At 55.2% G+C, this 24,292-nt stretch overlaps 11 protein-coding genes across 11 annotated transcripts; 5 read left to right on the forward strand and 6 right to left on the reverse strand.

The window, feature by feature from the left end:
• Positions 1 to 788: 788 nt before the first annotated feature.
• EI97DRAFT_457858 (ubiquitin-like protein ATG12) lies at positions 789 to 1,488 on the forward strand (the record flags this gene model as incomplete). Its single annotated transcript, XM_033800854.1, has 3 exons — positions 789 to 933; positions 1,151 to 1,350; positions 1,429 to 1,488. 3 exons carry the CDS (start codon positions 789 to 791, stop codon positions 1,486 to 1,488), a joined length of 405 nt encoding a protein of 134 aa, XP_033654684.1.
• A 223-nt stretch (positions 1,489 to 1,711) lies between these two features.
• Positions 1,712 to 2,677, reverse strand: EI97DRAFT_432758 (ketopantoate hydroxymethyltransferase). The gene is made up of 2 exons (XM_033798235.1): positions 2,555 to 2,677; positions 1,712 to 2,497 (listed from the first exon to the last, which is right to left on the reverse strand). Exons 1-2 carry the CDS (start codon positions 2,612 to 2,614, stop codon positions 1,865 to 1,867), a joined length of 693 nt encoding a protein of 230 aa, XP_033654685.1. The 5' UTR covers positions 2,615 to 2,677; the 3' UTR covers positions 1,712 to 1,864.
• A 1,327-nt stretch (positions 2,678 to 4,004) lies between these two features.
• EI97DRAFT_493656 (uncharacterized protein) lies at positions 4,005 to 5,396 on the forward strand (the record flags this gene model as incomplete). The annotated part of the gene is made up of 6 exons (XM_033802368.1): positions 4,005 to 4,057; positions 4,242 to 4,286; positions 4,402 to 4,439; positions 4,526 to 4,640; positions 4,825 to 5,006; positions 5,145 to 5,396. The coding sequence occupies 6 exons, from the start codon at positions 4,005 to 4,007 to the stop codon at positions 5,288 to 5,290; spliced, it is 579 nt and encodes a 192-aa protein (XP_033654686.1). The 3' UTR covers positions 5,291 to 5,396.
• Positions 5,397 to 5,475: 79 nt separating this feature from the next.
• Positions 5,476 to 7,255, reverse strand: EI97DRAFT_493657 (DHS-like NAD/FAD-binding domain-containing protein). The gene is made up of 2 exons (XM_033802369.1): positions 6,663 to 7,255; positions 5,476 to 6,566 (listed from the first exon to the last, which is right to left on the reverse strand). The coding sequence occupies exons 1-2, from the start codon at positions 7,009 to 7,011 to the stop codon at positions 5,827 to 5,829; spliced, it is 1,089 nt and encodes a 362-aa protein (XP_033654687.1). The 5' UTR covers positions 7,012 to 7,255; the 3' UTR covers positions 5,476 to 5,826.
• Positions 7,256 to 7,391: 136 nt separating this feature from the next.
• EI97DRAFT_432763 (uncharacterized protein) lies at positions 7,392 to 9,423 on the forward strand. Its single transcript, XM_033798236.1, has 5 exons — positions 7,392 to 7,601; positions 7,657 to 7,821; positions 7,883 to 7,915; positions 7,965 to 9,049; positions 9,131 to 9,423. Exons 1-5 carry the CDS (start codon positions 7,445 to 7,447, stop codon positions 9,158 to 9,160), a joined length of 1,470 nt encoding a protein of 489 aa, XP_033654688.1. The 5' UTR covers positions 7,392 to 7,444; the 3' UTR covers positions 9,161 to 9,423.
• A 441-nt stretch (positions 9,424 to 9,864) lies between these two features.
• EI97DRAFT_493659 (PAB-dependent poly(A)-specific ribonuclease-like protein subunit pan2) lies at positions 9,865 to 13,457 on the reverse strand (the record flags this gene model as incomplete). The annotated part of the gene is made up of 2 exons (XM_033802370.1): positions 12,883 to 13,457; positions 9,865 to 12,828 (listed from the first exon to the last, which is right to left on the reverse strand). The coding sequence occupies exons 1-2, from the start codon at positions 13,303 to 13,305 to the stop codon at positions 9,865 to 9,867; spliced, it is 3,387 nt and encodes a 1,128-aa protein (XP_033654689.1). The 5' UTR covers positions 13,306 to 13,457.
• A 660-nt stretch (positions 13,458 to 14,117) lies between these two features.
• On the reverse strand, positions 14,118 to 15,562 carry EI97DRAFT_432765 (uncharacterized protein). Its single transcript, XM_033798237.1, has 4 exons — positions 15,479 to 15,562; positions 15,255 to 15,382; positions 14,489 to 15,206; positions 14,118 to 14,437 (listed from the first exon to the last, which is right to left on the reverse strand). Exons 2-4 carry the CDS (start codon positions 15,342 to 15,344, stop codon positions 14,277 to 14,279), a joined length of 969 nt encoding a protein of 322 aa, XP_033654690.1. The 5' UTR covers positions 15,345 to 15,382; positions 15,479 to 15,562; the 3' UTR covers positions 14,118 to 14,276.
• Positions 15,563 to 16,059: 497 nt separating this feature from the next.
• On the reverse strand, positions 16,060 to 16,943 carry EI97DRAFT_311330 (uncharacterized protein). The gene has a single exon (XM_033794608.1). It carries the CDS (start codon positions 16,808 to 16,810, stop codon positions 16,133 to 16,135), a length of 678 nt encoding a protein of 225 aa, XP_033654691.1. The 5' UTR covers positions 16,811 to 16,943; the 3' UTR covers positions 16,060 to 16,132.
• Positions 16,944 to 16,975: 32 nt separating this feature from the next.
• EI97DRAFT_457865 (PAP1-domain-containing protein) lies at positions 16,976 to 18,922 on the forward strand (the record flags this gene model as incomplete). The annotated part of the gene is made up of 3 exons (XM_033800855.1): positions 16,976 to 17,473; positions 17,525 to 18,708; positions 18,763 to 18,922. 3 exons carry the CDS (start codon positions 16,976 to 16,978, stop codon positions 18,920 to 18,922), a joined length of 1,842 nt encoding a protein of 613 aa, XP_033654692.1.
• Positions 18,923 to 19,471: 549 nt separating this feature from the next.
• EI97DRAFT_466680 (uncharacterized protein) lies at positions 19,472 to 21,058 on the forward strand (the record flags this gene model as incomplete). Its single annotated transcript, XM_033801546.1, has 2 exons — positions 19,472 to 19,655; positions 19,714 to 21,058. Exon 2 carries the CDS (start codon positions 19,883 to 19,885, stop codon positions 21,056 to 21,058), a length of 1,176 nt encoding a protein of 391 aa, XP_033654693.1. The 5' UTR covers positions 19,472 to 19,655; positions 19,714 to 19,882.
• A 145-nt stretch (positions 21,059 to 21,203) lies between these two features.
• EI97DRAFT_432766 (ENTH-domain-containing protein) lies at positions 21,204 to 23,868 on the reverse strand. Its single transcript, XM_033798238.1, has 4 exons — positions 23,532 to 23,868; positions 23,410 to 23,479; positions 23,137 to 23,357; positions 21,204 to 23,086 (listed from the first exon to the last, which is right to left on the reverse strand). Exons 1-4 carry the CDS (start codon positions 23,602 to 23,604, stop codon positions 21,678 to 21,680), a joined length of 1,773 nt encoding a protein of 590 aa, XP_033654694.1. The 5' UTR covers positions 23,605 to 23,868; the 3' UTR covers positions 21,204 to 21,677.
• Positions 23,869 to 24,292: the final 424 nt, after the last annotated feature.

Here is a 24,292-nt window from a genome sequence, read left to right on the forward strand (position 1 = left end):
ATGCTATCTCGATAATGGACCTCTCCAATTCACAATGCCCACGGCACCGTTTCCTTCTCACATTTGTTCGCTTCCTTTGGCCGTTGGGCGCTTTCCTGGACGGCACCCTGTTTATAAAATACCCGTGGCTTGCATTATGGCGACTTGGAGCATTTGTCGAGGCCCTTCATGGATTATTGGGGTATGGATTGATTGAATATTCTCCAGGCGGCATGTCATGCCTTTCCTATGTCTCCCTTCTTCTGCATTGTTCAAGCCGTGGCCTCTGTATTCTGGACACTAGCTTGAGGATGGTGGTTTCTGGTATCGCTTGAGAGCTGGAGTGGTCTTGAAAGGGTATCGAACAAGGTGGTTGGAGCGGAGCGCTTCCTGGAGATAGGCCAGGATGGATAAATGGCGAATATGGTTGGCACCCGCGAAGGGTATTGCTATATTGTTAGGCATTTAGCAGTACTACTGAGAAACCATCAAACTAAACTAGAATCATACCCTCGGCTCTGGTTAGTGTGTACTCTTTGTTTAAACGACCTCTGTGCACGGCTTTTGCTGTCTGGATCCTGTCAAACGCATGACATTTGGATGTTGCAGGTGGCCCGATTAGACATGCGCGGCCCTGATTGGTCAGTCAGTCACCTCATGCAACCTCCTCCGATCCACTGCGCTCTCTCCCTCTCCCATACTTTCTCCAGCCCCAACATCAATCCTTCTTGCACCTCCCTCGGCATATTCCAGTTTATTGGTCGTTCTGACAGCCCTTCCATTTTTTTCACAACGCCGCCAAGTCTGAAATGCAGGGGACGGAGGATAAGATTCCTGATGACGAGGCCACGGCGGAGGCACCGCTCACGATGGCCGCATCGGTCATCTTGACGAACCTGCCAAAGGATGCAAGTAAAGCTTTAGAGAAGGTAGGGAGTTCGTTGCCGCAGAAAGGTAGGTTGTTTCTTTTCGTTGAATGTTTTTATCTGGTCATTCTGCCTCGTGCCCGTCTTCTTGCTTGTCTTTACATGGTCTACTCTTCGATGGGCTCCTTGAATCTCTATCCGAACATCTCCCACAATCTTATATCTCTATTCCTCTCATCTTCACACCTGCGTCCCCTTCTCTACTCGTCTCCTACTGTATCCTCCCGGTACTCAGTCACAAGCAGTAACCGTCCGCCTCCACCCCATCGGCAGCGCCCCGCAACTCTCGCAGCGCGTCTTCAAACTCTCGACCAACCAGCGCTTCGAAACGATTGTGCGGTTCCTGCGGCGCAAGCTGGCGGTCAAGGAGCACGAGAGCGTGTTCTGCTACATCGGGAATGTGTTTAGTCCCGCTTTGGATGAGAATGTGGGCAATCTCTGGAGTGTAAGTGACTCGAGTACGGTTGAAGGACTTCGTTATGCTGCCCACCGGATGGTTTTAGGGGCTAATTTTTCGTCACAGTGCTTCAAGGCGAACGAGGAGTTGAATGTGGGATATGCCATGGCGCCTGCTTTCGGATGAAAGAGGGGTCTAGCGAAGGTTCCGCCGCTACAACAGTTCATCAGTCCATCAATCATGGTCGCGTATCACCACCTACATGATTTCAACCGGCCCGTTTTGTTGACTTACCGGCTCGTTAAGCAGATCATCATCCAGTCAAGAGAGGGAGATTAGGGGTCGAGAAGGGGTACAACATCCTTTCGTTCTCACATGTTCAAGTAAATCGATACACGAGCTTGGATCCTAATGGCTTCTACAAGACATATTACGAAAGCAAAGAGGCAAACTTGATGCCAGTACGCACTACATGGGCACATGTAGCATAGGGGTATGCGCTCAAAAAACAGGACACATCCAAACGCCAAAACCAGGATAAAGCCACCACCGCCCGTCCGCGTTAGACTTGAGAGGCCCTCTTCTCCTCAATCAAACGCTCAAACTCGGAGAATTCCTCCCGCGACATGCCCATGGGATACGTGTGCTCGGGCGCAGGGTACGCGCGGGACTTGACCTCGGTCCTGTACGCCTCGATGGCCCTGATGCTCTCGCCCCAAACATCGCCGTACTTTTTGACGAACTTGGGAAGGAAGCGGCCGGGAGGGAAGTGACCCAACATATCGACCTGCACCAAGACCTGGCCCGAGCAGCCGTTGCCCGCACCGATGCCGATGGTTGGGATGTGGAGCTTCTTTGTGACGAGCGTAGCAATGTCCTGAGGAACAGCCTCTACCACGACGGCGAAAGCACCGGCCTCCTGCACGGCGTAGGCGTCCTCGAGCAGCTTCAGTGCAGAAGCAGTGCTCTTTCCTTGAACTTTGAAACCGCCGAGGGAATTCTGCCTCTGAGGAGTCAGCCCAATATGGGCTAGCACGGGAATGCCGGCTGTGGTGATCTTGGATATGGTGGGCGCCATCTCCTTTCCGCCCTCCAGCTTCACCGACTTCATGCGACCTTCCTTGACCATACGGATAGCCGACTGAAGGGCGTTCTCAGGATTGATTTCGTAGGATCCCATGGGCAAGTCACCGACCTGGAAGAGAAGTGAATAAGAGAATGGTAGAAAAGAGGGACGGACGGGACGACATACTGTAAAGGCGCTCTTGGTTGCTCGCGCAACTGCCCGGCAGTGCAGCAGCATGTCCTCCATGGTCACTTCACTGGTATCCTCCATTCCCAAGGCGACCATGGCAAGGCTGTCGCCAACGAGCACCATGTCTACACCGGCGTGGTCGGCGACGTGTGCGCTGGGAAAATCATGGGCCGTGATCATGGCAATGGGCTCGTTCCGTCTGTAGAGTCCTTGCAGTGTCTTTATGGTGACGGGTTTGCGAGCATTGGACGGTGGGGCGCCCATGGGGGAGTGGGAGCTCCATCGGGCGTGTACGAGGGGTAACGAAGTTTGCGGGCGCAGAGCATGGAGGTATGTTCGTGTCGTGCTATGGACAAAGGCCCGCGACATGTTTTCAAACAGAGTGGGGGAAGACGGCTCCGGGCCAGGAGGTTGTGGTCTAGGTGTTGTGGTTCGGGCAGAAGTGACTCGACCGAGAGTCTGGGGACAAAGCGGAGGAGGATTGGGGCGGCATTGGAGAAGCGAGGGAGCGGGTGCTTTAAATGAGGGCTTCGTGATGAATCTTCACTGCGAACGATGGAGAACGGTGGTGGAGTTGCAAACCAAAAAGCTCAGACCGCCAAAGGGCATCCCTCGGTCCGAGCAGCGTCCCGCCGCCGCGCTTGACCTCTTGCAGTTTAGCTGGGTTTTCCGAGAGTGGCGGTACAGAACGAGTCAGGATGGCGATTAGGGATCGGAGAGAACTTGGAGATGCGGGGGAGCATTTATTGTTGCAGGTTTGGATACTCTGTTCCCTGTAAATACTGTGGTAGGCAACACGGCACTTGCATAGTCCTTGTGAAGAGATACCTACACATGAACCTAGCTAGGTACACTCCTTACTCCTATTAGTTAGGTACACTCCTATGCGCCTTGCCGCCTGATGGCGCATCAAACGCAACAACCTATGGCATGAGTTTCTTTGACGACTGTTTGACAGGGTCTGGGCGGTCACAGTGGAGCCAGGCGTGACTAACTGGCGGGGACCCGTGACGACGCGGTTGTAATCGCCATACTTGTAATCTCTCGTCCGCGATGCCTCCTTCTTGCTTCTCACTACTCACTCCTCACTACTACTTGAGCCTTGCTTCCGCCCAACCCTCTTGCCTACAGCAACCGTTCTCGGGGAACAAGATACTTGATCGGCCTTCTCCATTCACACACATACAGACAACAGCCCTTGCACGTGCCTGCACTCTGTCCCGCCCAGCCGCACAAGCCACCGCCCGCCATCACATCGCTATCGATAAAGCTAGCCCTCACTTCGAAGCGCCCCGCAATCACAGCGAGCACCCAAGCACCCAGCCCTCCGTGAGAAACAGACTGCTAGTCCCTCGACGACTGCGACACGAACGCCGCCCACATTCATTTCTTGCCGGGTCGAGGCTTATAAAGGACGTGGAAGAGCGGGTAAGCGGATACCGGCACCATGAGTAGCCCAAAGAGGAGGATCGAGACGGATGTAAGTGGTGGTTGTCCTGGGTAGGATAGACGTATGTGAGGAGATATCGTGCTGACGGACGCTTTTCCTGGGTGTTTAGGTCATGAAGTAAGTGTTCCGCAGTCGAGCATGCTACCGTACCATGGCTAACGTGGACCTAGGCTGTATGTACGCTCCTGAAGGGACCGCCCACGGTCGAGGGAGAAGGCTGATTGTGGTTTCCAGGCTGATAAGCGATTATGAGGTCACTCTTGTGAACGACAATAGTACGTTTTCGTCGAGATTCGAGCAATATGAGGGCATATCTAACTCTTGATGCAGTGTTCGTAGTCTCCTTCGCCTCCGATACTCCTGGCCTCGCGTCAAACTGACGTACGTTCACTAGGCAAGAGTTCTACGTGCGGTTCCAGGGACCGGAAGAAAGTACGTTTCCCGACAGCCGCCTCCTACATACCTACATAAATGTGACTTCCATGGACGCAGAGGTGCTGACTGGGTGTCCCTTATAGCACCCTTCGCAGGCGGATACTGGAAAATCCACGTCGAGCTCCCCGATCAATACCCGTATAAGAGCCCCAGCATCGGGTTTCTGAACAAGATCTTCCATCCGAACATCGACGAGATGTACGTCTCCCCTATTTCTCCTTTCTGCCCCAAGCGCCCAGCAAGGGGATCGAGGTCCCGAACTAATTACCCTCCTAGAAGTCCCACCCGCATCATGCACACATAACCTATCATCCCCCTCTCTGCACCGCATTTAAGTACGCAGACAACACCCAGTACTGACATGTCCTCCCTCCTTGCACAGGTCCGGCTCCGTCTGCCTCGACGTCATCAACCAGACCTGGTCCCCCATGTACCAACTCATCAACATCTTCGAAGTTTTCCTGCCGCAGCTGCTGCGGTACCCGAATCCCGCCGATCCGCTGAATGGGGAGGCGGCTGCGTTGTTGATGCGCGATGCGAAGGGGTATGAGGCTAGGGTGAAAGGTGCGTGCATCAATCTGAGACACCTATACAACGAGACCTGTATAGGTGTCTCAGAGAGGTCAAGAGATCTTGAAAAAAAGATGTGAAGAAAAAGAGGAATATGGACACTGAGAAGACAATACTGACGACGAATAATAGAATACGTGCAAAAGTACGCCGCGACCAAGGACGCTGCCGACGAGACGGGCAAGGATGAGGGCGCCGAGGACGAGATGAGCAGTGTGGGGAGCTATGACTCGGATGGCGAGGACGAGGAGGCGGCGGGGAATATGGAGGATATTTGAGGGTGCGGTGGGGAAATGGGATGGGATGAGATGGATTGATGAGGCGTCGTCTTTTGGATCAGAACGGTGGGTCTTGGGGGTTTGGTTAGTCTAGGTTTCATCAATGTCAATATGAATATTCTCCTCTTCGGTGAGTTTGTTTAGATGGTGCTGCCCAAGGTCAACGGTAAGATTGAACTGCGTGTATAACGTGTTCCATTCGTTCATATCTTCAGACATGGGCACGGCCGTACTATATAACGCATGAACCTACTATGGTTCTTCGTGCAGTCCAAGGAAAATGTCGCTAACCGTGCTCTCCAAGAAAGAGGGTCTGAGTAATATATATCCGAATTAAAAATAAAAGTACCGTGACAACGCCTGTCCTGTGTTGAAGTCCATATCCAACGCCGATATCCCACCAGATACATAATCGTTATACTCCCCATACTCATCCCGCGATGCAAACCTGCGAAGCAAAGAGAAAAGAGAAAAGCAGACAACATGCCAAGGACGCGTCCACGACCACTTATACTAAACCAAACGCCACACCACAATCATATACTCTGGACTCCCACCTCCCCAGTCTCCCTCCTCAACAACTCGGGCAACACCAGCGCGGCATCCCCTTCAAACAACCAATCCCCCTCCGCCAACCCACCAGCCGGGACATCCCTTTCTACATTCACGACGGCGACCCTGGCCCCCTTTGCGCGCGCCACATCGACGAAGCCCGCAGCGGGGTACACTTTAGCGCTCGTGCCGACGACGAGCATGAGGTCGATTGTGGGCGAGGCCTCGATCCAGGCGTCGATGGAGGCCATGATGTCCGCGGGGAGCATTTCGCCGAACCAGACGACGCCGGGGCGGAGGAGGCCGTGGGTGCATGAGGGGCAGTGGGGGAGGGAGGAGAGGGGGATGGTGGGGAGGGTGACGTGCGGGTTGGAGATGTCGAGGTAGTGGTTGGGGTTTGCGTCCGCTTCTGCTTGTGCATCGCGGGGGGAGGTGGAGGAGGAGGAGGAGGCGGCGATGCTGGTGTCTACTTCTTCTTCTTCGTTTTCTTCTTTTCCGTTATTTGTGAGTTGGTTCAGGGCTTGCTTTGTTGTGGGATCGATTTCGCCGTTGTTTTCGTTTTCTGCTGTTTTTGTTGTGGGGATTGCGAGGGCGGGGACAATGGGGTCGGTGTAGTTGTCGCGTTCCACGTGCGAGCAGAAGAAGGAGGAGCATTTGAGGTCGAAGAGGGAGCCGTGGAGGAGTTTGAGCGTTTCTGGCGGGTGGCCTGCGCGCGGGGAGAGACCTGTTGGGTAGCTTCGTCAATACATATACTTCACTTTCATTCATCATCATCCACCCGCACACTTCCTCCCCCAGGAAGCAGAAATGACGGACATACCATCCACATTCTGACTCAACGTCAGCAACCCCTCCCCCCGCCGCTTCGCCAACTCGGCCAGCGCAAAGTGCGCCGCATTCGGCTTCGCCCTGAGCGCCATGTGCCGCCTGTAACTGTAGAACTGCCACACGAGCGCGGGATCCCGACTGAAAGCCTCGGGCGTCGCGAGCTGCATTGCGTCGTGCGTGCGCCAGAGACCGCCGGCGCCGCGGAAGGTCGGGAGGCCCGACGAGGCGCTGAGGCCGGCGCCGAGCAGGGCGAGGATGCGCGTGGAGCGGGAGAGGTGGGTTTGGAAGGAGGTGAGGTCTTCGGGGGGGATGATGGGGGGGTGGGTGGCCGATGAGGCCATTCTGAACGTGTGGTGGGAGAGGGTTGAGAGTTTGGTGGGAGACAGCTTGGTGTTGGTGTGGAGATGGGGAGCTGCTGTGTGAATGTGTATGTAGAGCGGGGTTTGGTGGAGCTGCAGGATGAGCTCGAGAGGTAGCTGTTGGGCTTCCGGATCGCGGTCTCAGCTGCCTGACGAATGTACATATATGCAGACGACGGCTGGGTCAAGCCCAAGGTGTATGACGGCAGACGGCATATAGGTAGATGGAAAGACGCATAGAGCAAAGTGGAGGCTCTCCGCATCGGCATCTATACATCATGTCCCAAAGGGGAATGGTGAATTGCGGGACGGATCGCTTATCGATAAGCAAACATCGATTCCGAGGTGCACGACACGCGACCCGAGAGACGCTTTTTCCAGTGCTCTACTTTGTTGTTTGTGTCTTTTGGTGGTCATGTCTGTTTGTGCGAGGACGTGGTCCGTTCTACGTCCACGATGGCGGATACCGATGAATTGGATTGCGCGCCGAGGAATGAGCGTGAGTGCGGCGGAGCTCAGGTTTGGACAGCCGGTGCATGAGACACATCCGCATTTGTTGAAGGCTGGTGAAAGTAGGCCCAATCCCTCTCAGTCGAGAAATACCGTCGTCTAACTGAGTCTACATAGTAACACCCGGAATTACCGCACAGGAATACTACGACCGACGCGTCAGGCTCGCCAAATCCCTCCCCGCAAACTCCATCGCCGTGCTCGCTGCTTCCGACATCAAGTTTCGCTCGGGAGCCGTCTTCTACAAGTTCCACCAGGACTCGGATTTCTTATATCTGACTGGTATATATATCATTCAATTTCCAGCCCTTTAAGGGGGATACATGGCTAAGACCACCCTCAGGCTTCAACGAGCCCGACGCCGTCGCCATAATAGGTACACACTCCCCCTCCTCTACCGCGAACCAGAGCTAATACTCCCTCAGAGAAGCTCTCCGACTCGGGCGAACACAACTTCCACCTCTACTGCCGCCCCAAAGACCCCAAAGCCGAGCTCTGGGAAGGCGCGCGCTCCGGCCTCCAAGCCGCCGAAGACGTCTTCAACGCCGACACGACGGGCGACGTGAACTCGCTGCCCAAACTCCTGCCCTCCGTCATCGCCCGCGCCAAAGAAATCTACACCGATCTCCCCAACAGCCTCATCTCCAGAAACACACTGACGCGCTACCTCTCGGGCCAAGAACCCTCACGAACGGGGGGCATCGCAACCATCTTCCGCGACGCGCCTCATAACCCTCCCATCCGACCTCTCCGCCCTCTGCTAAACTCCCTCCGCGTCATCAAGTCCGCCGCCGAGATCAAAAACATGCGTAAAGCGGGCCAGCACTCGGGCCGTGCCTTCACGGACGCCATGCGCCACTCCTTCGCGCTGGAGAAGGACCTCCAGTCCTTCCTCGAGTACTGGTTCACGCAGGACGGGTGCGAGGGTCCCGCCTACGTGCCCGTCGTAGCCGGCGGCGCGAATGCGAATACGATCCACTACGTCAGCAACGACATGCCGCTGTCCTCCCAGGAGCTGGTGCTCGTGGACGCCGGCGCGCAGTATGGAGGGTATGTGGCGGATATATCGCGCACGTGGCCCGTCGGAGGCAAATTCGACGCCGCGCAGAGGGATCTGTATGCCATGTTATTGGCCGTGCAGAGGAAGTGCGTAGCGCTATGCCATGAGGGATCCGGTCTCAGTCTGGATGCATTGCACAAAGTCGCGAGTCAGAGTCTCGAGGAAGGATTAAAGGACCTGGGGTTTGACATGTCTAGTCCCTCTGCTATCGAGACGCTGTTCCCGCACCATGTGGGTCATTATGTCGGGCTGGATGTGCACGATTGCCCTGGCTTGTCGAGGGCGAGGAAGTTCGAGCGGGGGATGTGTGTGACGGTTGAGCCGGCCGTGTATGTGCCTGACGATGAGCGGTGGCCTACGTGGGCGAGGGGGATGGGCATGCGCGTCGAGGATAGTGTGTGTGTGGATGAGGCCGGGCCGTATGTCTTGACGACCGAGGCGGTTAAGGAGGTGAGTTGCATTAATAACCATTCGTTTTCTTTGCTCGTTTTGATATGTGAGACGTGGAGTTGTTCTAACCGACTCGTGCAGATTGTCGATATCGAAGCCCTAAAGAGCTAGGAAAGGCACTGAACCGTTCAATCTTCACCTTGCTATCTCGTCTCGCCCCGCCTCGTCTGGACCTTCTACACCAGAGGGAATACCGTCATGTCATTCTCAAATCGGTTTGTATATCTGTTGTACAACTAGTGTACTGTATTGGACTGTACTACTGTACTATATTCCTATTCTAATATATAACAACACAATGGCCAAGATGGCCCATTGGCCCAAACGGCGAGTTCAAGAGCAGCTCCTCCCTGTATATACAATATATTCATCACAGCGACACTATAGTACACTCTGGATTGATTCCCCACTGCTTTCCATTGTTCCCCCTCCCTCCCAAAGAGCTGAGAGAGATTGTAAGTCCACATGCACATACACACACTCTCTCTCCCTCTCACACACACACTTTCTCTCTGAAAGTCTAATAGTACGTCGACACGGTCAACAACACTGAATCCCATACTTGCAAACGTTGTTAAGAGTCCATTTTCGATTGTTTTGCTATCTTTTCGCTGCATTTCTACATGTGCACGTCTCGGAGGAACATCTGTATCCTTCATTCCCAAGACTCCTCATGCCTATACTGACTCAGACCAGGAATACCATCGTCTAGGGAGTCTTACATGGCCACCACCCATCCTCGACAGCCCATTCACGTCTCGTTCTTATCGAGTGCGCTGCCTCACAGTCTCTTAAAATGAATAGGGCAAATACCCCTACCTCTTCGGCCCCCTAAACCCCCTCCCAAACCTCAGCCCCACCCCCTTCTTCACCGGCACACTCTGCGCCACCTCGGGACTACTCCCCGCCTTCTCATTACTATTATTCTCCGCGCCGCCACTCCCCGGTACCTTGAAATTCAGCGGCTTCCCGACGTTGTAAATCTCGTTGAGAATCTGCTCGAGCACGCCCGCGTCGACAAACTCCTGGTACTTGCGCCAGAGCTTCAGCGACGTCCGCGCGTCCTCGACCGAGTCGTGCGTCTCGCTTTGCACGTCCTCTTTGAGGATCAGCCACGCCAGGTAGCGGAGGCCGATGAGGCGGTCCGAGATGGACCGCTTGATGAAGAGCTCCGCCGTGTCGACAATCTGGTTGCGCGGCACGAAGATGTTGATGATGCGGAGGTCGTTGACGAGGCCGTGGCCTACGAAGACGCAGCCAAGGTTGAGGAGGAGCCAGAGCTTCTTGTATGCGTGCTTGTGGGCCACGAGCGGGAACCGCGAGGTGGTGGGATCCAGATCGCCGGGATAGATGCCGGAATAGGGGGTCAGATGGTCAATGATGGGTTCGGAGGCGGCAATGTAGTCGTCGATGAATGGTACACCGGCCCGTTCCCCTGCACCGCGGCATACGGATACGCGGCCTAGGCCGAGACGTCGGGGCCGTATAATCTCTGCACGACCGTCCGCCTTGGCGTCCATCTCCGCCTTCTGGTGCTCGACCATCTCAGTATCGATAGCCACCGGATACCCGGACTGAGGGGCTTCAACCTCCGGGTTCAACCTGATACAGCCGTCCGGGTGGCGCTGTACGGCTGGTTGCGAGACCAGCGGTGTGGGATGATACAGTGGGGATGTGTCGAGCATGGTCCTCCATGAATCGTCGATTTGATGTCGGCCGGCTTTTCGCTGGAATACCAATACAGAAGGTTGCTTCCATTCCTGATCAAAGCGAAGAGCTTCTTCCTTGGGAATGGGCCGCACAAGGAAATCATTGAAGAGGTGCCAGCTGTCCTCGGCGCCAACCTGTGACGACGCTGGTGCCGTGTTGATAGCTGCAACGAGGTGCGGGGTTTGGAGATCTCCGCGATCAATCTGGTTGACCACACCGATCAGGTCATACACGACAATGTTGTGGGCCTTCCGGTCGAGATGCAGCTGTAGGTCTTTCCCTTGGTAGCAGAAGAATTGACCATCCTCGCTGACGATGATGCCGATCTCGTGAGGGAGCCAGTTGTGAGACCAGAGAGATCTTATTTCTTTGGTGGAGACGCTGGCGTTGAACACGAAGACATCGGGTATTTTCTGGATGGACCTTCGATTGATCATCTCCCGGTACCGCTGGCATTTATTACACCAGCCCTTTGTTTGGTCCCGACGCTCCACACTCGCCTTGAGGATTTGTGAGAAGTGGGGTCGAGCACCTTTCACATTGGCTGGTTTCGGTGGGTAGACCAGATCCGTGACGAAGGTGTGGCCGTCCCTGGCCGTCTCGTTGTGGCAGGTATCGCACCGCATGTAGGAATGATATTGCGTCTTGAGGACCTGATCCATGGGTGAAAAGCCGTCGCTACTAGAAGGTTGTCGGCGAAAATCATTGGTCAGTTGTTCGAATAGGAAACGGCTGAAATTTTGTATCAAGTTCGTCATCGGAATGTGCGCCGGTTGGCCTTCAAGAAGCTGCAGCCCGACGGCGCTCGGCGTCCTACTGAATGCCTTCAGGAAATTTGACGCATGGCAACTTGAACCAGCCGCTTTCTCGAGCATATCGATGAGGAAGCCTAGCTCGCAGAGTAGGCAGTGATCGTAGGGACATGCGCATGCCGTATGTCTCATGGCAAGATTCCTCAACAACGGCACAAAGCGACATATCTGCAGAAGAGGGTTGGCGTACGAGTTGGCAATGTTCGTCTCCAGTCCCGAGTACGGTGTTTTGTTGTAATAACCGAAATCGAAATCGTTTACGCCGAACTTGCCGTACTTGATCTCAAGTTTCCCATACATGGCCGGTACATTCTTGGTCGTTAGCTCCTCGAGATGTATGTCGGTCAGAGCGTGGAGCGTTTCAGTGATGGTTTCGTCGCCCTCGCCAGACGACCTTGATGCTCTAGCCTTCTCACTAAGAAACTTTGGAGGGGTGATTAAAGTGATCGATTTGCCGTCCTGGCGAGTGTCTTCGGCCTGGTTTCTCAGCCGTTTCCCGGGATTAGGGGCATAGAAACCTATCTGGCTTCGACGCATAGTCGCTTGGATGTCGTCCGCGATTTTCGGTGGAGGTGCCCCGACCTCGAAGACCATGTCGCTTGGCCAAGCGGAGAGGAGCGGTTGGCTGTAATAAGGCATGCCAATACTGCTCAAAGGCGTGTCGTTCGACCAGTCCATGTCAGGAAGATGAGGCACCGGATCCGCGAATTCGGACGGATTGGCGAATTCTGCGAATTGCACCTTGGTAGGCGAACCCCATATGTGAACGTGACCGTTTGTGTCGCACAAAACAATGGCCTCTCCTGATGGCGCGATTTCAAACTGGCGGATGTATGCGTCGAAGAGATTGATTTGGCGTACCTGTGGCGAATCCGAGTTCATGATGTCGATGATCTGAATATGACCATTCGGTGACGCAATGATACTGGTCGTAGACATGCGAGGGTGCATACGCACAAATGCTGCGCCGGCATGAAATGGTATAGGCGGCAACTTCGTCAGGGTCTTTAACGAGAGGACATTGATGAATGGGTCCATCATCACGTATGCGGCTTGGATGGGTCTCGGGGAGTGGCCGCAAGTGATGAGGAAGTCGCCTTTCGCATCGAAGTCGTTGATGTAACTGGTATGGCATTCGAACACCTTCAACACATCCAAGGTGACGGAGTCGACGATGTGGATATTGCCGTGGTGTGTGGCTAGGCAAAGGTACTGACCGACCCGTTTCATAGCGGTATATTCATCCTGAGCACGTATCTTGCTTTGGGTTAGCTACTATTCGTAACGGCTGGGGTTCGGCTTGCTACTTACCATTTTCGTGATCATGCCCTTGCTCATATCGACGAGGAACATTTGGGTTTGGCAACCGGCGACCAACAACTCCCGAGTACCTTTGGAGGTAAAGTTCATACAGCGGATGTTCTTGAACAAGTCGGATGCCAGATGCCAAATGGCAAAGCCGCCGCGACGCGAATAATGCAGACTGCGGTCTGACACGGACAGGACGCCGTCGTCGGTAAAGAGGATCTGATGCACCAGTTGGTAGTGGCCGCGGTAGGCCGTGTATCGTGTAAGGCCATGGCCATGGTATGCATTGATGTAGCCAATATTGGTGCCAACCCAGAGGTTTTCCTCGCAGGTGTCGAAGGCAAGCGTGGTTATCTGGGGCGGTAGTTGGTCGGATGGGGGAGCGTGTAGCTGAGCCGTCGCGAGCTCAACCCAGTCGGCCTCCATAGCGAAGGCGTAATCTGCAACGTACGGACGAGCATATGGTGCGGCGGTAAGAATTCGGTGGCTTGGACGGATCGATGGAAGAGGTGCGGTGCGGTGCGGTGAGACGTGATGCTAGGGTCCGGTGGTGGTATCGTGAAAAGCAGGTGTGAGGGGTGAGGAAGGTTGAAGATCTATCAAACCATCACAGTAGCCCCACTATTGTTTATATAAGCGCCGAACCGCATTCTGTAAAACGGTCATCAATACTCTGTACAGATAGCAATAGCATTAACAAGGCTAATACAACATTTTGGAAAACTTATGTATTTGTATCTACAAGCAACGTCCTCTAGATTGGCTTCCTTTGTGCTAATCCGGCGTCACAGCTCTATTCAACGAAGTTTCAGCCAATCAATACCCTCCAAGCTGCACTCAATAGATACCAGCTTCCTATTTTCCTACCGGCTAAAGCCTCAAGGAAGCGCTTCGCTCGACCTGCCATGCTGTCTCGACTTCATGATTAATGGAGCTCTCGGCGTTCACGATTTCATGTTCCAGCACTTCACGAGATACCAGCAAAATGGATCAAGACTCCTTTCATTACGGCAGCCTTCGTTGGCGCCGCCATGCCAGAGAAGCCGTGAACTACTAGAAGACCGACCCAAACCGATGAGCACCCGTCCCTAAGCCAATCGGATACCCAACCTCACAGATATGGACACGCTTGGTAGCAACCCAGGGGTATCTTTTCCTGATCCTCATTGCTGTCGCCGACACATTAGAATATTCGGGTTGACAATCTCGGAAATCGGGCAAGGGGGATTCCATACCGCCGAAGAACTGCCAACATTGCCGGAAAATGCAGAGAAAACCGTCGCCAGAACTCCTTGAGAGCGATGCTGAGATCATCGAAAATAGGAGTCGAGAGAAATCAACAGCCGAAAGGTTGAGGCGGAACATGCTCAACCGCGCAGATCCTGCCACCGCAATGATCAGTATCGCTTGCGACCCGATGATTCGACCCTAGGACGATCCGAGTGCTTGCTGACGGAATGGGACGGGCGGCTGTCCTCCTCGTCGTCGTCGTACTTGTGGGTATATCGCACACGTTTGGGGGCCTGGGTCATACCTCCGCCGGAGCCAGTGAAGCCCACTGCGGACGAGTCAGTAATCCTGGCTACATTTTGAAAGGGGAAGTCCTTACCTCGACTATTCAGCCCCTCTCCGGTACGGAACATGGATTCCTTCTTCGTGATGCTCTTACCAGGGCCTTTCTTGGTGAACTCCTGCCAGGACGTCTGCTTCCTCTCCAAGGCCTTGTTGCCCCCAATCTTCCTGCGGTTGATGGGGACGCTCGTGTCCTTGCCGGCATCATTGGCGACGGCCTTTGGGTTCATGCTGGCCGGACCAGAAATGACATGGGGCGAGCTAGTGGCGGGGGCAGCCGTCGGAGTGGCAGGTGCCCCGTCCGCCTTGCGCTTCCGGTCGCTGTACAGCGGACGAATGGCGTCACGGCCGACGGTCGAGCTGGAGTCCTTGTAGTCGATGAAGCGCACATGGTACTTTGGGTCAGACACGGAACCCAAGACCGTCTGCACCTTTGCCTTGTAGAAGCGGCCGTCGGTCCACTGCGCTTCGCACATATCTCCGGCGTTGAAGGTGACGGGCTTCTCGGACTCGACCTTCTCCGAAGCTTTCTTGAGCAGCGGGTGCTTCTCCGGGTCGAACTTGGGAGCGGCGGGCTCAACTGGTTTGGGCAGCGTCGCGTTGAGCTTCTCGAGTTCCTCATACAGGGGACGTAGATCCTTGTCGATGCCAGCAATGGTGACTTCAGCATCGGCCTTGAGTTCCAAGGCTTGCTTTACGCTTTCCTCTGAGACTTCCTCTGGGTCTCCATTGATTATATCATCCAGCCCAGGGAGCTAGGGTGGTCAGTGAAGTGAAGCGTCGAGAGCGGAGACCCGACTCACCGTTCCGGCCCATTCTTTGCGCTCTGCCTCCTTCTGCGAGATTTCGCGCTTCAGCGCATTGATCTTGTTGAGGACGGTTTTGTCGGCCATGGTCGCCGTGTTCCGCCTCGCCTGGAGATTTCAAGGTGCTAGAGGTTGCTCGGTGAGAAGGGTGGGATACAGACAGGAAGTCTCCGTGGTGGCAAGGCACGGAGGGGAGCAGGCACAGCAGCTGGTATAGTTACCTTCTGAGCGGCAGCACGCTGTCGGCGGGTTTGGGCAAGCGGTCGCAGCGAGACGGACTGCTTGGGTTGGGTAGCGGGGTGAGGAACTGTTGATGGGCATGGGAGGCGCTCTGCGGTTGCTTAGCGGGCCGGGGTAGCGCGACGCGAGGGACAAATTTGGCTAGCGGCTTGGCCTAGCAAAAGAGAGCTTGGCATCATGTGATCTGGGCCCAGGCGAGGAGGAAATCAAATATCAGTTGGAAACAGGGCAGGTTTGGTGAAGATGTCGGAGTCACTACCAGGCATGCTACTAGTCGTAATCTGAGTGGGTCTATTCAAAGGGAGGGTTATCGAATGATTGTATTAGACGAGATGGAACATGTGATTGTGCATTCTGCTCCTACTACCGAGTTATTATCGGCATTCTTGCAGTCTCAGGTAGTCCATCCAGTTCTTGAGAAGTCAAAATACGGTAAGACGAGGCTTTACTGGTGGAGCAGCTGGGCAGCTTTTTACTATACCGCGTAGGGAGTACTTTGTAGTGCTGCAGTACACTGCTGTTTACACAGTACTTGTAGACATGATAATGATAGGCACCTGGGCAGCCAGCCTCATCTTCTTCGCATCATCTGGATTGATTGCGCCATACCCGCCTGGGGGTCCCAACATCGGCTCCTACAACGGCCCGTGGACAGATTCGATGGCCTTCTCCCGTCTTCGCGGTAGTAGACTAGGAGAGTTGACAGTGGTGAGATGGCAGGGGAGAAGAAAGAAAGGGCCAGGTTGAAGGGGGCCAGTGCTGCTTACCAATCCGCGCCGCATTTGGCCCGCTGCAGAAAAGGGCGGACTCGACCCATCTCGATTTGGCGTGGGGACGTGACTGGCAGGGCTGGCAGAGTGAAGAACGAGGATTGCGAGGGCTTTTCTTTCTCCCTGTTCGCTGCGCAAATCGGCTTTTCGTCCGGAAGGGCTGCTAGTCTCTGACGGGGTGTGACGGGTGTGACGGTGTGACCGTGCTGGGGGGACTGGGACTGGGCAGGGCAGGGCGTTCTCTTCAATCCTCCGAAACACCTTGGGCCACCCTCTCTCCTCCTCGACACTCGCATCCCACATAGTCTGCTCTATCGACAATACGTCAACCAACAGGGACGCGGGTCTGCCCTTCTTCAACACCGGATCCCCTTCCCCCGCGCCGCGCCCGCCGCCCAGACTGTGACGCCACTCCTCGCCACGCCACGCCTTGCCTCTCCGCTGCCTGCCCGCCCGCTTTTGCTCCGCTCCACCCACGTTGTGCCTGGCACATTTCCCTCTGCTTCTGCTAGCTCCGCCGAATTCCTCCTTCCACGACATCATTCACTCTTTCAAACGTCGTCATCGTCGTCGGCAGACCCACGCCTCATTGTTGGAGTTGCTGTCCGCCGTCTGCTGTTCTTCAATCTATTCACGGTGGCGAACATCCACGCCCCCCTCCCTGCTTATCTCTCCTAACCCCGCATCCACCCTTTGTGCCATTCCACCATGGCCGGCGCCGCAGCCAACGACTACCAGTCCGGCGCCCCCTTCTACCTCGATCCGAATCAACAAGACCTCCTCCTCGCCGCTCTCGCCTCGAATCACCATGACCCCAATGCTCTCTACTCCAACATGGACACCAAGCAGTTGGAGGCCACGCAGCTGGCCTACCCCATTGACACCACCTTCGACCCGACTTACTTCACGTCGCCCCAACAGAGCACCCCTGCAAATGCCTTCCTCAATGGTCCCATTGATGATAGCCCTTTTGTAGACTTTCTCGACGGCGACGCCAATCTCGACTTCGATCCCGATAACAGCGATCTCATGATTGGAGCCCTCCCAGGCACCAGCCCGACGTCCAAGGCCGACGACGCCAACGAGAAGCGCAAGAGCCCCGAGGATGAGTCGGGAGGCCGAGATGGAGGTCCGAAGCGAACGGCGAGTGAAGAGAAACAGGCCAAGAAGCCGGGTAGGAAGCCTCTTACCTCCGAACCCACGACTGTACGTTTTCAGATGTCCTCAACCGTTCAAGGGCGTTGCTGACCATTGCAGAAACGTAAAGCCCAGAACCGTGCTGCTCAAAGAGCTTTCAGGGAGCGCAAGGAGAAGCATCTCCGAGATCTCGAGGCCAAGGTCTCCGAGCTTGAAAAGGCCTCCGATGCCGCCAACCACGAGAACGGCCTGCTTCGGGCACAAGTGCAGCGATTGCAGATGGAGCTTCGCGAGTACCGCAAGCGCCTGTCACTCAACAGCGTCGGATTCAGCAGGACATCCGTCGGCGCTCAGGGATTCGGCTCCCGACTCATCCAGAACGGCACCGCAAGCACGTTTTCATTCGACTTTCCAAAGTTCGGCGGACTTCCAGCATCGCATACGTACGACAGCAGCCTGGCAAAGGCAACCAGCAAGCCTGGGTCCATCTCCTCCTCCGCTTCCGGCCGCCACAATAGCGCTGATGGTTTGAGTCCTGGCAGCCAGGCCAATAGCTCGGGCGTCAGCTCGCCGGAGAAGACGGGCGCAGTTGCATACAACGGCGCTCAGCGTTCGAGTCCTCTTCTCCCTGGTATCTCGCAGTACGCGTCGCTCGCCAACGGCAATGGCGCGGCAGGCGTTTCAGAGACCAGCACGGCGCAGTCGCGCGTCTTCCAATTCAACAGCGGCTCATCTACGCATTCCGACTCTCCGTCGGCCTCGTCCACCTCGCACGTTGGGCAGAACTCGTCGTGCGGGACCTCGCCCGAGCCCAGCCACCACTCGCCAGTCAATGCTGCCGACTCGGTCCCCGATGGCTACGTCTGCCACGGAAACTCGGAAGGTGAGATTTCCTTCTGTGAGAAGCTCAACATGGCCTGCGGCAACCCTCGCAATCCCATCCCCCGCGCTATGTCCCAGTCTGACAAGACCGCCCCTGCAGCACCCGCGAAGACGAGCTCGACCGAGATCAAAGGAATCGATTACTTTGCCAACCAAAACGGCGGCCAGTTTGATCCCGTACTCTTTGGCGATTACCGCGACTCGCAGGCGGCCATTGTCGGCGACGGCGACTTCACCGGCGGCTTCTTCAACGACGCCTTCCCCCTCGCCGACTTTGGCAGCCCCTTCCATTTCGGCGACACGCCTGCCGTGCAGAAATCCAACCCGCTCGAGGAGATTGAGCGTATCCAGAATGGCGAGGATGACGAAGAGGTGGTCCCTGGCGAGGACACGACGCAGATGCTCAACTGCCACAAGATATGGTTCGTTGCACATGTGCACTTTGTGATTGGGCATCACTGGCTAACACATCGCAGGGACAAACTGTCGAGTCGGGCAGATTTCAAGGACGGCACCATTGACATTGACAACCTGTGCTCCGAGCTCCGTGCCAAAGCACGCTGTTCGGAGAGCGGTGTGGTGGTCGATACCAAGGACGTCGAGGCTGCATTGAAGCGTCTGCCCAAGGACAAGTAGGGCCGGCTTCATAGGTTGCCGCTTGGAACGACCGAATGCATTGAGACCCCGGCACAGGCGTATAAGGACTTTTCGCTGCTAGTATTCTTCTGGAGTGACTACGATGCGGAATTGAGGTGAAAAGGGACTGTCGCTTACCCACGGGATATGGGGAAACGTTGACGGGTCGTTGGCACCCGATGATTATGTGGATTGAAAGGTTCTGTGTCTTCTTTTACGGTTATACCACGTCGATCGCTGAGGATAACTCTGACGATGATTAAACTATGATATATACCTGTCTGGGACCAGTCGCTGGATAGTAGCGATTTTATTGAGGGGTTTTCCTGTATCTTGGAGAAATTAGGGATTTGTGGGGATCCACTCTACTTTGGTGTATATGTCGAATGTACATGTCTTTGAACGTTTAATGACTATGAACAAATTGAGGATCTTCCCTCCATATCTCGTCTACTATCCTATGGAAAATGTCCAAGAACTTAGGGTGTTTGCAAGTGAACCACGTGTTCCTACCCCGCCAGGAACACCATCCTAGATCGATAGTGCATGCGAATACGGTGCAGCTTCCTGTGCTTAAGCATATATATGGTTACATGTATTCCTTTTTCTCGAGTTGTATACCTCGCTAGTGCACTTTTCAGAATAGATCGCGGGAGTGTTTTCTATCTTGAGGATCCATTCCGAGAGGAGAGGATTGAGTCACGGTGCATACTGTGGTTGTCCCCGTACAGGAGTGAGTCAGAGACTGACCTGATGCCTCATATATATATAATACTAACCATTTTGCGAAGCAAGGCTTGTCAGGCCACACGGTTTTTAGATTCACGTCCATACGGTGGACATCGACCTCACAGGGTTTCAACCTCTCCTCCCTCTTAGAAAATCCTCCCTCTTAGGAAATCCTCCCTCTGAGGAAATCCTCCCTCTTAGGAATTCCTCCCTCTTCGAAAAGAAGAAGAAATGTCACCACAACTACCACCCTATTACCTGGACCACATCATCGTCTTCCTCCCCGCCTCCCGCTCCTCTACCTCTTCACCAGCATCCCCCCACCTCCCCCCCTCCTTCCTCCAAGCATTCACCCCCTACCCAGGCGGCCAGCACGCCGACAATCTCACCGCCAACACGCTCATCCTGCTGCAGGATGGGAGCTACCTCGAGCTCATCTGCTGGGTACCTGGTGCGGATGAGGAGAAGAAGAGAAGGCATTGGTGGAGCGGGGCAGGGACGGGGTGGAAGGATTGGTGTCTGGGTGTGAGTGGTGGGAGTCTTGAAGGGGAAGGGGATGGCAAAGGAGAGGGGAAAGGAGAGGGGAGAGGGGAGGATAGGGAAGACGAGGACGCAGGCACCCGGCACTTCGCCCTCCTGAACCGCGCCGAAGATCAAGGCGGAGTAAAAGGGGTATACCTCCCTCCTCTGCGCGGTGGGCGCAAGAGACCCGATGGCGTCGAGATTGGGTGGAGTGTCATTTTCCCGTCGGAGGATGCTATTTCTCTCCCTACTTGGGAAAGCCGGGAAGAGCAGGATCAGGAAGAGCAGGATCAGCAACAAAAAAAGAAATCTATAAGAGGCCTCGTCCCCTTCTTCTGCCACGACCTCACCCCGCGCCCCTTGCGCGTCCCTGTCCATCCCGACGCAACAGCAGACGCAGCAGCAGACGCAGCAGCAGCAGACAGGCAAGCCGGCAAAACCCGGCATCCCTGCGGCGCTTTGGGGCTGCTCGAACTCTGCGTCCTCGTCGCGCACGAGGAGGTATATCACCAGGTTAAAAAGATATATACGCGTCTGTTTGGCGAGGCGCGGATCCTTGGTGGAGGAGGAGAGGGAGAAGAGGAAGCGGAAGCGGTCTTCACCACGTCCCGCCCTATACCCGGCATCTCGCCGGTCCTGGAGACAGCGGCGCCGCGGATACGGCTGCGACTTGCGCGGTCGGAAGCTGAGAAGGAGAAGGTGAGGGTGAGGGGTGCAGGGAGTGGGTTTTGTGTTTGTGATGTTGTGCTTGCTGCGAGGGCGGCGCAGGAAGAAGAGGAGGGAGGTGTGGCTGGGACGGGGAGGGAGAATGGGACGAGGGTGAGGATTGATGGTGTTGGTGGAGGGGAGGAGGATGTAGGGGGGTTGTGGGTTGAGTATTTGTGATTGAAGTTGGGATTATGAGGGGAAGAGCTGAGGAAGAGCGGGTGAGTTGGAGGGAGAAGTAGGAGTAAAGTAGGAGTAGGAGTAGTGCTCGAGGCAGATGAGAGCTATTTCGACACTTGACTTCTAAATAGCATCATCCCTTTCTCCGAGAAAAAGAAGCCGTGAAATGTCTACCTACTCCTCAAAACACTACAACATATAACTATGCCGAACCCATCTCAAAGAGTAATCACATCATTCACATACACCGCGAGGAATTGACTTTTTGCAAATTGAAATTGCTACACTCACGCTCACACGTAGCACTCTAATCCATCAACTACGAATATGTGGAAGTGGAATCCCCAAGAGAAGAGAAAGAAAGAAAAAGGTAGTCAAATATCAAACAAAAGAAAATATGCTGCCAGCTTGGTGGCTCTGACTCTGTCCCTGGCTCTGGCTACGCTCACTCGCTTCCAAGCCTTTCTTTCCTCCTTCCTGCCTGTCCCCTCTTTCGTCTCCGGTCTGAAAATAAGATGATGCACAAGACACACCCATGTCCCCTTTCACACTTCCCAGCCTCATTCTCAAACACACACCAAAACCATCACACTTTCCTCTCAAACACCATCCCGCCCACTCATAAATCAATCAAATTCCCTCCACCCTGCTGCCCACCCGCCTGCCTCCCCGCCCCAAACGGATTACTCCCCCCACCATACGGATTCGTCCCGAATCCCCCCGCCGGTCCCGTCTGCGCCGGCACCAACCGATTCTGCGGCGGCAGACCCGTGAATTGACTATTCAAAAAGGGGTTATTCCCCGTCGCATTCGCAGTCAGCCGACTCACGCCCGCGCCAGCCGAATTGACAAACGTGCCCGGCGCCGTATGCTGAGCGGGGATGCGCAGGTTGCCGACGTTGCCGAACGTGTCCTGGCCTTCGCCGGTGGAGAGGAGGGCGTTGAGGCGGGCGGCGTGGGGATCCGTCTCCTTCTGCGGCTGCGGTTGCTGTTGCTGTTGCTGGGATTGGAAGGACGGTTGTTGCTGCGAGGAGAAGGAGAAGGGCTGGCTGAACGATGTGGTGCTGAATTGCGTCTGCGTCTTTTGCTCGTGAAGGGTGTTGAGGGTCGGTTGGCGGTTGGGCTGGGCGGTCTGGGGTCGGTTGAACGAAGAGGCGAAGGGGTTGTTGGAGCCGGTGGGCTGGGGCATGAGGGATTCTTGGGGTTTGTTGGCGGCCCAGGGATTGTGGCTTCCCGGCTGCAGCGTGCTCTGTTCCTGGAGTGGCTGTTGCTGCATCTGCTGCTGGCCAAAGGCGTCAAAGGTGTTGAGCTGCTGCCCGTACGGGTTGTTTGCGTTGAATGCTGTCTGCTGCGGCTGAAGGAATGCTTGCTGCCCTCCAAATTGGTCGTATCCTGTCGGCTGGGGTTGCTGTTGGAAGCCTCCGTATGCGCCAAAGCCGTTCTGAAACCCGGGCTGCTGACCCGTTGGCTGTGAATATGCGCTGTTGAGGAACCCGGTGTTCTGGGGCTGCTGCTGCTGCTGCTGCTGCTGCTGACTCTGATCGACCAAGTTACCAAACCAATCGACTGCACCTTGCTGCTGGTAGCCCTGGTTGTTTCCGGTGGGCTGGTAGGCGGCCGGTTGAGAAGGGGCATCTCCAAAAAGGAGATCCGCATTGCTTTGCTCGAGTTCCCTTCGGCGAAGCTCTTCCTCCTCTTTGCTCAGCTTGATGGCTTTGGCTAGATCGTCATCATCCTCGGCGGCAGCCTGCTGTCGTTCCCTCCGTTTCTTCTCCTCTTCTGCCTCATTCTTACTCGCCTCTAGCGCTAGCCGGAGCTCCAGATCTTCATCTGCCTCTCGTTGGCGATGGCGCTGTTCACGATGCCGCCTTGGCGGCTCCGAACTTCCTGCACGATGCCCGCCATGACCGGCGCCATACTCTTCAATTCCCGTCACACGAGACTTCCATGATTTGCGATCGGCTCTCTCTGCGCGTAGGCGTTCTTCGTCCATGATCAGTGACGTGAGCTCCTTGGCGGAGATGCGAACTGTGGTGAAGTCAGCAGAGTCCCTTCGAAATCCCTAATCTCCAACCCACCATTCTGTCCGACATCGCGGCCATCCTCATCAATGTATTGAAACTCGCGCAGCGTCTTGATGATATATATATTCTTGCGGGCCCAGGTCACCACCAGCTCAGACCCCTCGTGTAAGCAGTAGTCCAACACTTTCAGTGACTTGAGCACATGGCGCCAATTCTTCCCCTTGTCATTGAGCCGCTTGTCTAGCATATCCATAATCTGGTAGAAGTCGGTCGAGCTGGATCGCACAATTAGCGCAGTTCCGGATCCACGAGGCGCGCGCCTCTTACTTATTGAATGTGAGTTGGGCGATCTCTGCCATGTCGGAGCCCACAGGACCCCATGGATCGTTACTGGTGGCTGATAAAAAGGTCAGTGGAGGAAGCTAGGAAGCAGGTGGACGACACCGTACCATTGCGGACCTTGACCTCGACGGCGGAGTAGCCCTTTGTCACGTTTTTGACGCTCCTCACTACCTTGGACATGATTGGAGAAAGGAACTGATATAGGATGAGGGTCGGGGGGCGCCGAAGGGGATAGGCGCGATATGCCTCGCAGCGACTTCAACGAAGGTGGAGGGTGGTTGGTCGTCGTCGGGCTCGGCAAGGAGTTGCGAGTTCGGCCTCCACAGAAAATGAACGTGCAAGAGCGGTCGGGTCAAGGAATCGAGTCGATATTCGATCTACGAGGACTTCCGGTGAAAGCGGTATGTCATGAATGATAGCCGTGTCAACTGCGAAGGTGGGAAGAAACCTGGGGGGCGATGCTGCGCAAGCAACGTCAGTCTCGGCACCATCGGGCAGGTGGCCCGAGCGCCAGGACAAGCATACATCTCCAATGCGACCAAACATTTGAAATGGTCAGAAGGTGAGAGAGTGTCCGCCTCCTCCAGGAGAATGTCATACTCAAACCCAGTCCATGCGGTATCCGGCTTTGGCACAGCACCTGCTAAACAGACACCAGCAGAGATCAAACACACGATTACATCACGTACCGCGGTGCAAACTGGAACTGACATGGTTGCAAATAGGTTGCACATTACAAGCGCATCGCTCACGCTTCTAGTAGTCTATAAGTGGATGATGATCCTTCATTAAGGTGCCAGTCTAGTGAGAGTGCCAGGAGAGAGGAGGAAAAGAAATACCGGGAGGCAAAAGCCCTGCAGTACCTGGA

This window comes from Westerdykella ornata (genome assembly GCF_010094085.1).
Source record: "Westerdykella ornata strain CBS 379.55 unplaced genomic scaffold EI97scaffold_8, whole genome shotgun sequence".
Lineage (NCBI taxonomy): Eukaryota > Fungi > Ascomycota > Dothideomycetes > Pleosporales > Sporormiaceae > Westerdykella > Westerdykella ornata.